The sequence below is a fragment of the Procambarus clarkii genome, chromosome 62 (genome assembly GCF_040958095.1).
Source record: "Procambarus clarkii isolate CNS0578487 chromosome 62, FALCON_Pclarkii_2.0, whole genome shotgun sequence".
NCBI classification, from domain to species: domain Eukaryota; kingdom Metazoa; phylum Arthropoda; class Malacostraca; order Decapoda; family Cambaridae; genus Procambarus; species Procambarus clarkii.
Window position 1 is genome coordinate 20,196,475 of NC_091211.1, and position 17,212 is coordinate 20,213,686.

General features: G+C 49.7%; 1 protein-coding gene across 2 annotated transcripts in view; it reads left to right on the forward strand.

Annotated features, from left to right (window-relative positions):
• The window catches only part of LOC123766495 (ras association domain-containing protein 10), a 266,095-nt gene that overhangs the window by 232,288 nt on the left and 16,595 nt on the right, over window positions 1–17,212 (forward strand). For both annotated transcript variants that reach the window (XM_045755683.2, XM_069308312.1), the window contains one exon: window positions 16,373–16,598. In XM_045755683.2, the coding sequence (XP_045611639.2) occupies window positions 16,380–16,598 (219 nt within the window). In that variant the 5' untranslated portion in view covers window positions 16,373–16,379. The remainder of the gene's footprint in view (window positions 1–16,372; window positions 16,599–17,212) is intronic.

A 17,212-nucleotide genomic window follows, 5' to 3' on the forward strand; every position in this document is an offset into this window, starting at 1 on the left:
TTGTGTATATAAGGCCGGTGAAGAGTGGATATATATATATATATATATATATATATATATATATATATATATATATATATATATATATATATATATATATACATACACACTTTGTACAACTTTGTTCAGACAGTCGATAGATAGACATACAGATACTCCATGTGGCGAAATCTGTGGCTCTGTAATATATATATATATATATATATATATATATATATATATATATATATATATATATATATATATATATATATATATATATATATGCGTGGAAGGGGTGAAGCTGTCTACTCCAGCGAGTAATGGCAGAAGCTGTCTCAATGACTTTAAAAATATTTTGCGATGAGATAAATTTTGAGATGGAAGCAAGGAATATAAAGATGCAGCATCCCCATCATCTTGCGTCTCTCTCACACACCCCCCCCCCCCCCCGAGATGCTGACCCGACCAGCCAGCGAACTGATTTACCATTATTAAGAGTGTCAGATCCAGAATTAAGGGTGTGTGTGTGGGGGGGGGGGGAGATATTAATGACCCTAGTGGTAAATATCTGGAGCGTGTCTATTGCCCAATGACCTGATACTTGAGATATGTATATTAATTGCAAAGTTTCATTTTTTTTTTGAGCTAATGGAGGTTTTTATTTTAATCATCATTGGTTCATGTTTCAACCTTCCCTGGTGGTGTGTTTTATAACTTAATTGGGTAGTTGGGTAATTAAGGCTGTAGTTCAGGGCGTTCACATAGGCTCGTTGGGAATTGTTTTTATGCGGTGAAATAACGACGTTTTTCCCTGTGTATATAGATTAATATTGTTATATATTGTAATTGTGGTTGACAGTTATAATGGCCTAACCTCACCAAGGCCTAGCCTCACCAAGGCCTAACCTCACCAAGGCCTGACCTCACCAAGGCCTAACCTCACCAAGGCCTAGCCTCACCAAGGCCTAACCTCACCAAGGCCTAACCTCACCAAGGCCTAGCCTTACCAAGGCCTAACCTCACCAAGGCCTAACCTCACCAAGGCCTAACCTCACCAAGGCCTAGCCTCACTAAGGCCTAACCTTACCAATGCCTAATCTCACCAAGGCCTAACCTCACCAAGGCCTAATCTCACCAAGGCCTAACCTCACCAAGGCCTAACCTCACCAAGGCCTAACTTCACCAAGGCCTAACCTTACCAAGGCCTAACCTCACCAAGGCCTAACCTTACCAAGGCCTAACCTCACCAAGGCCTAACCTCACCAAGGCCTAACCTCACCAAGGCCTATCCTCACCAAGGCCTAACCTTACCAAGGCCTAACCTTACCAAGGCCTAACCTTACCAAGGCCTAACTTTACTAAGGCCTAACTTCACCAAGGCCTAACCTCACCAAGGCCTATCCTCACCAAGCCCTAACCTCACTAAGGCCTAATCTCACCAAGGCCTAACCTCACCAAGGCCTAACTTCACCAAGGCCTAACCTCACCAAGGCCTAACCTTACCAAGGCCTAACCTCACCAAGGCCTAACCTTACCAAGGCCTAACCTTACCAAGGCCTAACCTCAGGGCTGGGCGAGATTAGGTGTTCTTGTTCTTTTTGTTCTTCAGGGAAGGGAGTTTCGGGCTGTCAGAGAACACATTGAACACAATAATGTGAGAGTGACACGACCTGTTCTCATAAACAAAGGACCAGAGGGTCGTTAATCCAGCCGCCAAACTCACTGTTTATTATTGAAAAATACTTTATACACGACTGCCAATTGATGACGTTCGAACTTTTCTTGGCGTAGGCTTCGAACACGTCACTTGTTCGAATATCACGTGTTTTTTGGTTGGACATTTTCTCACGTGCAATAAATGCAAGTTATTATTGCCTACATAACCCTAACCGCTGCCCGAATATGTAAAAAAAACACATATGTAATATTCATTTTTATATGAGAAAATAATATTATGAATACACAGCAAAATGTTTTATATATATATATATATATATGTATATATATATATATATATATATATATATATATATATTTATTTATTTATTTATTTATTTATTTATTTATTTATTTATATTTATTCGTTGAAGAAAAAGTTGATTTACCAGTGACCGTTTCTCGCGGAGATTTGAATTTGAAATTAATTTGAATTTGAAATTAATTTCAACGATCGACTCCAGAATAAACGGACTATGGTTATTTATGGTGGGGGGGGGGGGTATATATTACCCTGAGAGGGGGGGGGGAAGGGGAGGGGGGGTCCAGCATACGAGGACATACTGGAGCATATTAGTTGAGTAAGAGCTTGAACAATATCCAAGACGGGTTCCTGGGGTCGTCATTCCCAGAGGCCTGAGATCAGGGAGGCGATATTGGTCTTAAATTTGTGCATCAAATTATGTGGCTGTCAGTCTCCACACCCACAGCCTGTCTGCCCTGCACGGCCTGCTGGGGTCTGCTTCGTGTCTGCACGAGCCTGCTTGGTCTGCTGCGTCATATAGGCAGCGGGCTTGGTCTGCTGCGTCACATAGGCCGCCTGCTTGGTCTGCTCCGTCATATAGGCAGCCTACTTGGTCTGCTGAGTCATATAGGCCGCCTGCTTGGTCTGCTGCGTCACATAGGCAGCCTACTTGGTCTGCTGCGTCATATAGGCAGCGGGCTTGGTCTGCTGCGTCACATAGGCCGCCTGCTTGGTCTGCTGCGTCACATAGGCAGCCTACTTGGTCTGCTGCGTCATATAGGCAGCGGGCTTGGTCTGCTGCGTCACATAGGCCGCCTGCTTGGTCTGCTCCGTCATATAGGCAGCCTACTTGGTCTGCTGCGTCACATAGGCCGCCTGCTTGGTCTGCTGCGTCACATAGGCAGCCTACTTGGTCTGCTGCGTCATATAGGCAGCGGGCTTGGTCTGCTGCGTCACATAGGCAGCCTACTTGGTCTGCTGCGTCACATAGGCCGCCTGCTTGGTCTGCTCCGTCATATAGGCAGCCTACTTGGTCTGCTGCGTCATATAGGCAGCGGGCTTGGTCTGCTGCGTCACATAGGCAGCCTACTTGGTCTGCTGCGTCATATAGGCCGCCTGCTTGGTCTGCTTCGTTTATTAATTGCAAAGTTCGTATATTTGCAGACAGCCTTCGTATATTAATTGCAACACAGGCAGCCTGCTTGGTCTGTTGCCAGGCCTACCCGGCGCCGGGTAGGCCTGGGTCTCCTTGACGCCGGCGCCAAGGTCAACCCGTCTCCGTCAATCAACCCGTAGCAGCTGCCTAACTCCTAGCTGCCTATTTACTACTAGGTAAACAGGTGCATCAAGGTGAAAGAAACTCTGCCTATTAGTTTCCGCTTCCACCGGGGATCGAACCCGGAACTTCAGGACTACGAATCCCGAGCGCTGTCCACTCAACCGTCTAGGTTTCATAATTGCCATATAGGAAATATTGTATAAACTCCGTAGCGCCACGAGGTCGCTTATAACAATAATAAACTCGGGATGCAGAGTTGTGAAGCTCGTATAATCTTTAAATAAGTATATACAAACTTAGCCGCCATGATTGGGGCTAAAAGATGCACTGGTTTCGCAAACGGGCTCTGTATAATGACTCGTGGGCCAGGGGCCAGATTCACGAAAGCAATTACGCAACGACTTACGAACGTATACATCTTTCCTCAATCTTTGACGGCTTTGGTTACATTTATTAAACAGTTTACAAGCATGAAAACTTGCCAATCAACTGTTGTTATTGTTATAAACAGCCTCCTGGTGCTTCGGAGCTCATTAACTGTTTAATAATTGTAAACAAAGCCGCCAAAGATTGAGAAAAGATGTACAGGTTCGTAAGTCCTTGCGTAAGTGCTTTCGTGAATCTGGCCCCTAATTACTAGACAACTGAGCATAAGTTATTTTTTTTGTTTTTTATTATTTTCTACCGCAGACGTGGCCATACATTTACAATGCTAACCAGCATATATACATTTTCTTTTGTCCTCCATGGACAGGGAGAGAGATGTGGCAGTGGTGTCAACAAGCGAGGCTCACGACACACACGCTCAACGATGCTCCAATGTTTCTGGCGGGAACCGGATGGACTCGTTTTGGCGGGAAATGTACCATGCGACCGGTTGGCTGTGTTTTGACAGAGCCTTAGAGGCGGCGGCGGCGTTCACGGTCTGGGAGACTGGTACAGTTGGAGGTTCAGTTCACACGGGACCTGTGTGAAGGCCTGTCGGGAGAGAAGAGAGTTTTGATTTACATCTCGGAACGATAGATTGGGTCAGTATCCTGGATTCAATAGATCTGGTCAGATGGCGACGACGTTTTTGCCTGTTGACGTTTTCTATTGACTCACGGCTCTGTGGGCTTGTGTACTCGCTTATGTGTACTCACATACTCGTGTCAGCAAGGCGGACAGTCCGCCTGGTGTCAGCAAGGCGGACAGCCCGCCTGGTGTCAGCAAGGCGGACAGCCCGCCTGAAAGTGGACTGACACCCCCCAAAACGCGGCTCTATGTGAACTACCTAGAGGTCATTGACCTTTTCACTTAACCACCCTACCTTGTCCTCCCCCCTTCACGAAGCACAATAAGTAGGGGGAGAGGGAGAGGAGGGAGGTTGGGGGTTTAAGGGGTTAAGGGAGGGTGTACAGGAACGAAGACACGATGACACAGAGAGCCTTTAACGCGTCTCATTCAGGTAATAACAGGGGCATCATGCCCGCCTGCCTTCCCCCCCCCCCCCTCACTTGATGGGTATAGTGAGGGCAAGAGTTGGTGGGGGGGTTACCCTTGAGATGTGGTGGTGGTATAAGGGATGTAGAAATTTGTGAACAGAGTGGCAGCATAGCGGACAGTCCGCCTGGGTGTCAGCAAGGCGGTCAGCCCGCCTGGTGTCAGCAAGGCGGACAGCCCGCCAGGTGTCAGCAAGGCGGTCAGCCCGCCTGGTGTCAGCAAGGCGGTCAGCCCGCCTGGTGTCAGCAAGGCGGTCAGCCCGCCTGGTGTCAGCAAGGCGGACAGCCCGCCAGGTGTCAGCAAGGCGGTCAGCCCGCCTGGTTTCATAACTTTCTCGGTTCCGTATTTTTTGGGGATTTCCTCCTTAACCTGCGCCTCTCCTTTACGTCATGATAACATGGTTGGCAGCCACTGTGTGTGTACTCACCTAGTTGTACTCATCTAGTTGTGCTTGCGGGGGTTGAGCTCTGGCTCTTTGGTCCCGCCTCTCAACTGTCAATCAACAGGTGTACAGGTTCCTGAGCCTATTGGGCTCTATCATATCTACACTTGAAACTGTGTATGGAGTCAGCCTCCACAACTGTGTGTGTGTGTGTGTGTGTGTGTGTGTGTGTGTGTGTGTGTGTGTGTGTGTGTGTGTGTGGGGGGCGTGGGGCAGGTTGGCGGCGGCGGGTTTAATGTCGTAGTGGGCTTCACTATAATTGGTTTAATTGTGGAGCTGTTGATGTTGGGTTTAGAACAAGTGCTGCGAGGCGTGCAGCAGTAGCAGCTGCAACAGCAGCGGCGGGAGCAGCTGCAGCAGTAACAGCAGGATAGGAAGACAGACGTGTATTTACCTAACAATTACTACAGGAGACTGAGGTCTAGCACTGTATTAGCTTTGTCTAGGACAGCAAGCCCTAGATATATATATATATATATATATATATATATATATATATATATATATATATATATATATATATATATATATATATATATATATGTATATACTTATATATATATATATATATATATATATATATATATATATATATATATATATATATATATATACTTATATATATATATATATACTTATATATATATATATATATATATATATATATATATATATATATATATATATATATATATATATATATATATATATATATATATATATATATATATATATACTAGCTGTACCCGGCCACCAGCACCCTTCCCCCGTCTCCTCGTCCCTCCGCACCATCCCCCACTCCCTCGTCCCCTCGTCCTTTTATAGCAACTAGAAAACGGCCAATTTAAAGTGCCCTTATCCTAACCTACCAGAGGACCCAAAACAGAAAACGGGACAGTACGTCACTTTCGCCAGCCGCGACCATTTTTCTAGTACGACAATAATTGGGTTTATGTAACACCTACGAGCGAAAAGCGACGTTCTTTGCAAGAGAACAGGTTGAACCGAGAGTCTTTTGAGTTGATTTTAGAATGTCACATTTGCATTTGGAGTTGGTGAATGTTGTCTCTTAACCAGAGAAGTGGCCAGGGGTCAGATTCACGAAGCAGTTGCGCAAGCACTTACGAACACAGGGGTCAGATTCACGAAGCAGTTGCGCAAGCACTTACGAACATAGGGGTCAGATTCACGAAGCAGTTGCGCAAGCACTTACGAACACAGGGGTCAGATTCACGAAGCAGTTGCGCAAGCACTTACGAACACAGGGGTCAGATTCACGAAGCAGTTGCGCAAGCACTTACGAACACAGGGGTTAGATTCACGAAGCAGTTGCGCAAGCACTTACGAACACAGGGGTTAGATTCACGAAGCAGTTACGCAAGCACTTACGAACGTGTACATCTTTGACAGCTTTGGTTACATTTATTAAACAGTTGACAAGCATGAAAACTTGCCAATCAACTGTTGTTATTGTTATAAACAGCCTCCTGGTGCTTCGCAGCTCATTAACTGTTTAATAATTGTAAACAAAGCCGCCAAAAATTGAGAAAAGATGGACAGGTTCGTAAGTGCTTGCGTAACTGCTTCGTGAATCTGACCCCAGACCACTGCAACTGGCCATCACGAGACTAACAAATCATAACATATTCATCATAGACGTTATCACAACATTGTGACCACGTTATCACAACATTGTGACCACGTTATCACAACATTGTGACCACGTTATCACAACATTGTGAACACGTTATCACAACATTGTGAACACGTTATCACAACATTGTGAACACGTTATCACAACATTGTGAACACGTTATCACAACATTATGAACACGTTATCACAACATTGTGAACACGTTATCACAACATTGTGAACACGTTATCACAAGGCGAGCCCAGCGCCCTATGCTGGCCGGGCTCGACGGGTGTATAGAACGGATTCGAGCCCCCTTCCAGGTAGGCTCTAGATAGGCTCTATGTAGAGCTCTAGGCCGAGCTCAACTGCTCGGTACATTAAGATGCAAGAAGGCGCTTGTCAGCTCACGGAAGACCTTCAATTGTAAATAAATTGTAAATCAAATGCCTTCAATTGTAAATCAAATGCCTTCAATTGTAAATCAAATGCCTTTAATTGTAAATCAAATGCCTTCAATTGTAAATCAAATGCCTTCAATTGTAAATCAAATGCCTTCAATTGTAAATCAAATGCCTTCAATTGTAAATCAAATGCCTTCAATTGTAAATCAAATGCCTTTAATTGTAAATCAAATGCCTTCAATTGTAAATCAAATCAAATCCAAACTTGTCGAGGTATGAGGCAGACCAAGAGCATTATCCTGAATGTGAACACAGATGTGTCGAGGACTTCCTCAGTCCAGACACCCTGCCAGGGTTCGAACCCTGATACAAACCAGTAGGGAGCCCCTCTCATGTATCAACACGCGTCCCAGACGTCTATCAACACGCGTCCCAGACGTCTATCAACACGCGTCCCAGACGTCTATCGACACGCACCCATAACGTCACACTGACACGCACCCATAACGTTACACCGACACGCACCCATAACGTCACACCGACACGCACCCATAACGTCACACTGACACGCACCCATAACGTCACACCGACACGCACCCATAACGTCACACCGACACGCACCCATAACGTTACACCGACACGCACCCATAACGTCACACCGACACGCACCCATAACGTCACACTGACACGCACCCATAACGTCACACTGACACGCACCCATAACGTTACACTGACACGCACCCATAACGTCACACTGACACGCACCCATAACGTTACACCGACACGCACCCATAACGTTACACCGACACGCACCCATAACGTCACACAGACACGTACCCATAACGTCACACCGACACGCACCCATAACGTCACACCGACACGCACCCATAACGTCACACTGACACGCACCCATAACGTTACACTGACACGCACCCATAACGTCACACTGACACGCACCCATAACGTCACACTGACACGCACCCATAACGTTACACCGACACGCACCCATAACGTTACACTGACACGTGTCCATAACGTCACACCGACACGCACCCATAACGTCACACTGACACGCACCCATAACGTTACACCGACACGCACCCATAACGTTACACTGACACGCGTCCATAACGTCACACTGACACGCACCCATAACGTTACACCGACACGCACCCATAACGTCACACTGACACGCACACATAACGTTACACTCACACGCACCCATAACGTTACACTGACACGTGTCCATAACGTCACACTGACACGCACCCATAACGTCACACTGACACGCACCCATAACGTTACACCGACACGCACCCATAATGTTACACTGACACGTGTCCATAACGTCACACTGACACGCACCCATAACGTTACACCGACACGCACCCATAACGTCACACTGACACGCACCCATAACGTTACACTCACACGCACCCATAACATCACACCGACACGCACCCATAACGTTACACCGACACTCACCCATAACGTTACACCGACACGCACCCATAACGTTACACCGACACGCACCCATAACGTCACACAGACACGCACCCATAACGTCACACCGACACGCGTCCATAACGTTACACCGACACGCACCCATAACGTCACACCGACACGCGTCCATAACGTTACACCGACACGCGTCCATAACGTCACACCGACACGCACCCATAACGTTACACCGACACGCGTCCATAACGTCACACCGACACGCACCCATAACGTCACACCAACACGCGTCCATAACGTTACACCGACACGCACCCATAACGTCACACTGACACGCACCCATAACGTCACACCAACACGCGTCCATAACGTTACACCGACACGCACCCATAACGTCACACCGACACGCGTCCATAACGTTACACCGACAGGCACCCATAACGTTACACTGACACGCACCCATAACGTTACACCGACACTCACCCATAACGTCACACCGACACGCGTCCATAACGTTACACCGACACGCACCCATAACGTCACACCGACACGCGTCCATAACGTTACACCGACACGCGTCCATAACGTCACACCGACACGCACCCATAACGTTACACCGACACGCGTCCATAACGTCACACCGACACGCACCCATAACGTCACACCAACACGCGTCCATAACGTCACACCAACACGCGTCCATAACGTTACACCGACACGCACCCATAACGTCACACTGACACGCGTCCATAACGTTACACCGACACGCACCCATAACGTTACACCGACACGCGTACATAACGTCACACCGACACGCACCCATAACGTCACACTGACACGCACCCATAACGTCACACCGGAATTAGATAAAAAGGGGGGGGAAATGGTTACGATTGTGGGAGGGGGAGAGATGGAAGGGGGGAGAAGGGTAGGGGGTGTGTGGGGGGCGTAGTTGGGGGCCCGGATGTGAACAAGGGGGGCCCTCCGTGCCTCAGTGCTCACGGACAAGGTCGGCTAAACCAAATAACCCGCAAAAAACGACGATTCGAGTCGAGTTGGGGTCGTTACATCTACCTCGGGGGGGGGGGGGAGACTCACAGGGGGGGTTGTGAGGGGGGGGGGGTTGGAACTGTGAATAAGTGAGAGTAGTGATGAGCAGTGCCGGACCAACCGGGCTGTTGTGGGTATGTATGTGGGCCTGCGGGCAGCTGCTAGCAACAGCCTGGTGAACCAAGCTCTCACAGGTCAAGTCGCGCCGCCCAGGACCTAAAGTTCAAGCCCCGCAACATACCAGAAAGCAACGTGTCTTCACGTGGCTTGAGGCGGGACCAAAGAGCCAGAGCTCGACCCCCGCAAGCACAACTAGATGAGCACAACCTCGTCCAACCTCGCCGTAACTCAACAGTTCCTTTGTATATAAGTAACAAAAATCACACCACTCCATCACGGGCTATTCATGCCCGTGCTGCCTCTTGGGCGGCTCAATCTTCATCAATCCACCAATCCCTCCGCAAGACGGCTGATTATACTCGAACGCTTCTCCCACGAATGTAAATAAGTGTTAGCGGAACCAAACCAACATACGTCAGACCAGTGGTAAAATACGCAGCGCCGGCTTGAAGCTCCTCCTGGCGTGTTGTCCTCGTGGTGTGGAGGACGGGCAGAATAGGGTTCTTCACCTGCCTTAATTACAGAACGATTGTCTCCTCTGCTGTGACGAAAACGCCCAATTCTCTCCAGAAAGACAATCTTTTGTGTGGGTGTTGGGGAGGAGGTAGGTGGAGTGGGGGGGCTTTTGTAGGGAGGAGGGGGCTTGGCTGTTTTGTGGAAGGGGGGGGGGAGTGTGGGGTTACAGGAGGTTGAGCTCTGGCTCTTTGGTCCCGCCTCTCAACTATCAATCAACAGGTGTACAGGTTCCTGAGCCTACTGGGCTCTATCATATCTACATTTGAAACTGTGTATGGAGTCAGCCTCCACCACATCACTGCCTAATGTATTCCATTTGTTAACTACTCTGACACTGGAAAAAATTAGATCTTTGAAAGATCTTTCTATTTGACTCTTGCAGGATATCACCTCCTAGATGATACCTTGTGTTCAGCCTTCTGCTCCCTTCGCCTAATTTCATTACTTTACACTTTCCTGAGTTGAGTTTTAGCAGCCATTTTCTAGACCATTCCTCCAGTTTGCCCAGGCTTTTGATAAATGGCTTTTGGTGTGTGTTTCAGCCGTAATTTTGCAGACTCGATGCCAATTTGAATTCCTCTGTTTTTTCCCATAGCTGTCAATTCAAACATTTCTGGTTAGGCAAAACAGTTGCATTTTTAACGGAGTGACAAATCCAGAGAACGATCAGTATCATACGATTAAGTTTTTTTTCCTTAGGTAAAAAGTGATACAAATTTGTCTTCCATTCTTCGTGGCTTCGTGACCCTAATGTCGTCAGTATTTATGGTTGAATTTCACGGTGCTTGTGTCTTCCGAGGGTACCAGAGCCTCGCGCCTAAACCAGTCAACACACACCCCCACGTTATGGGTGGTAAGCGCGGATTGGAGAGGGTGATTGTCGGCCTTATGAACAGCACGGGTGGAGACCGTTCTGGGAGGGAGCAGGAGGGGACCAAGCCTTCGTAGATACTGATGGAGAGGGGGGGGAGGGAGGGGGCGTGGGGTGAGTGCTGGGGTGGGGAGCAGTGGGGGGGGGGGGGGTGTGAGGTGTGTCAGACAGGTACTGAACACCAGTACACAATCCTCATAATATTCAAGTCACTTGTGTTCTCCCGTCTTGAGTACTGCTCAGTACTCACTCCCCCCCTTCAGAGCAAGAGAGATTGCTGAAATAGAGGGAATACAGAGAACATATACGGCATACATAGACGCGATAAAGCACCTAAATTATTGGGATCGTCTCAAAGCTCTCCAAATGTACTCACTAGAAAGGAGACGAGAGAGATACCAAATAATATACACGTTGAAAATACTGGAAGGACAGGTCCCAAATCTACACAGTAAAATAACAACATACTGAAGTGACATGTATGGCACAGTTCCAGCCCCGCTCCTGTGTCAGGTTAGTTCACTACGGGCTCGCCATAGCCCGTGCTACTTAAACAAATTTTGTTCCGAATAGGTGAATCTAAAAAAAATTACGACAATAACAGATACGGAAGGAAATGGAGGATAGAACCAGTGGGAAGTAGAGGTGCCATAGACACAATGTGAGGGAGTAGGTCTACCGCTGTGACCTACTCCCCTGGTGTTGACCAGGGATCCCCTAGTGGGGGGTCCCTGCCCCTGCTTCGCCCTCACCTTGTGGCCTGCCCCCCCTGCCCCGCCCCCTCCAGACAGATGCCAAAGGTCGTGACTGGAGATGACAGTTCACCTGTTGGGGTTAAAAGTGGTATCCCAGATGTAGCCCACCTGGCTACAGGTGCCCCACACCATACCCACCTGGCCTCAGGTGCCCCACACCATACCCACCTGGCCTGGGGTGCCCCACACCATACCCACCTGGCCTCAGGTGCCCCACACCATACCCACCTGGCCTGGGGTGCCCCACACCATACCCACCTGGCCTCAGGTGCCCCACACCATACCCACCTAGCCTGGGGTGCCCCACACCATACCCACCTGGCCTGGGGTGCCCCACACCATACCCACCTGGCCTCAGGTGCCCCACACCATACCCACCTGGCCTCAGGTGCCCCACACCATACCCACCTGGCCTGGGGTGCCCCACACCATACCCACCTGGCCTCAGGTGCCCCACATCATACCCACCTGGCCTCAGGTTACCTTATAAGTGACACTGGTAGTCAATAATTGCTTGCGTGTGTGTTGTAGCGAGGTGGCCGTTAGCCGAAGTCTTCGTGCGTGTAGGAGGAGGCGTCTCACCTCATGAAGTTGCCTTAGTTAGTCTCCTCACACCTCACCCCCTCACACCTCTCACCCCCCCCCCCTCACACCTGGGAGATAGTGAGCACACTTGCACTACTCCCCACCGATTCCATTACTCCTCGAATTGCAGACATTTGGATGCAATGTGTGCAACCAGAGATTAACATAAGCACACGCACACACACACACACACACACACACACACACACACACACACACACACACACACACACACACACACACACACACACACACAGAGTAGTAGAAAAATGGAATGCACTTGGGGAACAGGTTGTGGAAGCAAATACTATTCATACTTTTAAAACTAGGTATGATATGGAAATGGGACAGGAGTCATTGCTGTAAACAACCGATAGCTAGAAAGGCGGGATCCAAGAGTCAATGCTCGATCCTGCAAGCACAAATAGGTGAGTACAAATAGGTGAGTACACACACACACACACACACACACACACACACACACACACACACACACACACACACACACACACACACACACACACACACACACACACACACACACACACACAACAGTGTGCTTCCGGTTTGAACAATAAGACAACAGACTCACACTCACATATCCGGAAAGAATAGAATTAGTGGCCCTTTGGTCCTCCCTGAACCATTGTGTAAAGAGAGAGATAGAGACCATACCTGGACCATACCTGGAGAGGGTTTCAGGAGCTCTTCTACTCCTGGATAAGGAGTGCAAGAGAAAACCAATGTATAAGAACAGAATAGTGTTTCTAAAGAAGCGTAGGGGCTGGGGCAGGTAGGGCTTCTATTGGGTGGTCCTCCTCCCACTGGGGATGTTGAACTGCCTGTGGAGGGTTCCCCACTCCCTTCTGGGATCGAAGGGTATACAGAGAACATATACGGCACGCATAGACGCGATAAAGCACCTAAATTATTGGGATCGTCTCAAAGATCTCCAAATGTACTCACTAGAAAGGAGACGAGAAAGATACCAAATAATATATACGTGGAAAATAATGGAGGGCCAGGTCCCAAATTTACACAGTAAAATAACAACATACTGGAGTGAACGATATGGAAGAAAATGCAGAATAGAACCAGTGAAGAACAGAGGTGCCATAGGCACAATCAGAGAACACTGTATAAACATCAGAGGTCCGCGGTTGTTCAACACCCTCCCAGCGAGCATCAGAAATATTGCCGGAACAACCGTGGACATCTTCAAGAGAAAACTAGATAGTTTTCTCCAAGGAGTGCCGGACCAACCGGGCTGTGGTGGGTATGTGGGCCTGCGGGCCGCTCCAAGCAACAGCCTGGTGGACCAAACTCTCACAAGTCAAGCCTGGCCTCGGGCCGGGCTTGGGGCCAGTAGACGAACTCCCAGAACCTCATCTAAGTAGAATCGAGGTAGCTCTCTAGTCAACTCCTTAGCGATGGAGGGCCAGGGGGCGGAGACCCACCAGGCCGCACGGACACAAGTCAATGAGAATTCTGGCCAGTGACAGCGAGGGAGGCGGTCGTGACCTCGTGGGGGGGCGGAGGTCACGTATCTCTGCTCGCTTGTTTTTCAATATATCGAGTTGAGTCGTGCGGGGAGGGGGGAGGGGGACGGTGAGGGGGGGGGTTACAGTTGAGGTAATAATAGGGTTGATAAGACAGGTCAAATGGGGGGGGGGTTAATGACCCCCCCACACACATTCCAGGAGACCCCCAGGTCACCTCCCAGGGGGGGGGGGAGAGATATCTCTAGTATCTTGTTATAATTGATGAGTTTAGCGACTGTTGTATTCTACGCGCCATGACAGGTTTATACATTATACATTGCCCCGAGTGGCAAGGGGGTTTATACATTATACATTGCCCCGAGGGGCAAGGGGGTTTATACATTATACATTGCCCCGAGGGGCAAGGGGGTTTATACATTATACATTGCCCCGAGGGGCAAGGGGGTTTATACATTATACATTGCCCCGAGAGGCAAGGGGGGTTTATACATTATACATTGCCCCGAGAGGCAAGGGGGGTTTATACATTATACATTGCCCCGAGGGGCAAGGGGGTTTATACATTATACATTGCCCCGAGGGGCAAGGGGGGTTTATACATTATACATTGCCCCGAGGGGCAAGGGGGTTTATACATTATACATTGCCCCGAGGGGCAAGGGGGTTTATACATTATACATTGCCCCGAGGGGCAAGGGGGGTTTATACATTATACATTGCCCCGAGGGGCAAGGGGGGTTTATACATTATTTAATCAGCTCACAGAGCCACAAAGTAGATTAAAGAGGGAAGGGCGTTATCAGGAGAAAGCGGAAAGCCATGACGACTATATAGCACTGGGACGGTTATCTTGAGGTTATCTTGAGATGATTTCGGGGCTTTAGTGTCCTCGCGGCCCGGTCCTGACGTGTCACGTGTTACCCTGGGGACCCGACCCTGGGGGCCTGACCCTGGGGACCTGACCCTGGGGACCTGACCCTGGTGGGAGGCTGGTAGCGGCGAGCCTGTTGTGTGAGGCAGCTGGCCGGCTGGCCGGCTGGACGGTGTGACGGCAGGTATTGTTGCATATTGATCGTTAGAGGGGAAGGTATTATCCCCTGCATTCATCAGGAACATTACAGTGTGGTGGCGTGTTTTAGTGAGCGTGCTCTCTATCTCTCTCTCTCTGTCTCTGTCTCTGTCAGAGACAGAGACAGAGAGAGGAGAAAGCAAAAATTGAAACTGGAAAAGTCGAGAGATATGCAACAAAGTGTTCCCCAGAGCACGACTTCCTCCACAAGAACGAATAACTTAGAGAACTTCTCGCCTGGCTGGAGAAGAGAAGACTCACGGGAGATATGATAACAACGTACAAAATACTAAGACAAATTGACAGAGTGGACCGAGATAAAATAGAAATAGAGACTACTGGTGGAAAGATAACAGGAAGAACTCCGCTATTATAACTGATAAATAATATGTTGACCAGACCACACACTAGAAAGTGAAGGGACGACGACGTTTCGGTCCGTCCTAGACCATTCTCAAGTCGCCTGTGATGATGGAATGTTGTTGTTGTTGTTGTTTTAGATTTAGCTACTCAAAACGAAATGTCCAAGTAGCACGGGCTATGGTGAGCCCGTAATCTCCTCCCTCCTTCCTGCTCTGTTTTTGTATATCCTTTCCCCTCCACCTCTCTTGCCCCCACCACTTCCCTTCACATTGAGGGGGGCTGCTTCTGCTGTGGCTGCTGCTCCAGCTGGAGCTACCCTTGCTGCTGACTGTGGCTGCAGGCTGTGGGTGCTGGCTGTGGCTGCAGGCTGTGGCTGCAGGCTTTGGGTACAGGCTGTGGCTGCAGGCTGTGGGTGCTAGCTGTGGGTGCAGGCTGTGGGTGCTGGCTGTGGGTGCTGGCTGTGGCTGCAGGCTGTGGCTGCAGGCTGTGGCTGCAGGCTGTGGCTGCAGGCTGTGGGTACAGGCTGTGGGTGCTGGCAAGTATTTCACTCACAAGGAGTGAACATGTCGGAATACAACCCCCAACCCTACAACATACACACCAAGGTCAACAAGGCGGGGGTCCAAGAGCTATAACTCCTCGCTCGTGCAGGCACAATGGTACAGGCACCACACAGGTGCACCGTAGCACACCCACGGTACACCCATGGTACAATTCACAATATGGGAGAACTGTACTAACTCTACACGGGTCTCTGATGGGAGTGATGTAGTGATGCTACATATAATTATTATTGAATGCTGATTATATATAATTCCTGTTGCTGATAATCAGTATCTAATAAATCCCGTTATCATTTCTAGCATGTCTTAACGAGCCTGTGTATCCTGTTCTCCCCCAGGGGCGTGATGACTAGTGAGGTGGAGATCGGCGTGTGGGTGGAGGGCGTACAGAAGTGGGTGACGGGTGTTACGCGGAGGACGACCTGCCACGACCTGGTCAAGGCGCTACTGAGGGCGCAGCCGGGGGCGGCCCGCGCTGACGACGGCGACGTCATGCACTACGTCATCGTTGAGCGCTGGCGCAAAGTGGAGAGACCGCTGGATCACGAGCAGCGCATTCTGAAGGTAAGTTGCCCATTGTGGGAGGGGTGTGTGTGGGTGGGTGCTGTGGGAGGGTGTGTGGGGGTGCTGTGGGAGGGTGTGGGGGTGCTGTGGGAGGGTGTGGGGGTGCTGTGGGAGGGTGTATGGGGGTGTTGGGGGAGGGGTGTGTGGGGGGTGCTGGGGGAGAGTGTGGGGGTGTGCTGTGGGAGGGTGTGTGGGTGCTGGGGGAGGGGTGTAGGGGTGCTGTGGGAGGGTGTAGGGTGCTGTGGGAGGGTGTGGGGGTGCTGTGGGAGGGTGTAGGGGTGCTGGGGGAGGGTGTGGGGGTGCTGTGGGAGGGGTGTAGGGGTGCTGGGGGAGGGGTGTAGGGGTGCTGGGGGAGGGTGTAGGGTGCTGTGGGAGAGTGTGGGGGTGCTGGGGGAGGGGTGTAGGGGTGCTGTGGGAGGGTGTAGGGGTGCTGTGGGAGGGTGTAGGGTGCTGTGGGAGGGTGTAGGGGTGCTGTGGAAGGGTGTAGGGGTGCTGGGGGAGGGTGTAGGGTGCTGTGGGAGGGTGTAGGGTGCTGTGGGAGGGTGTGTGGGTGCTGGGGGAGGGTGTAGGGGTGCTGGGGGAGGGTGTAGGGGTGCTGGGGGAGGGTGTGGGGG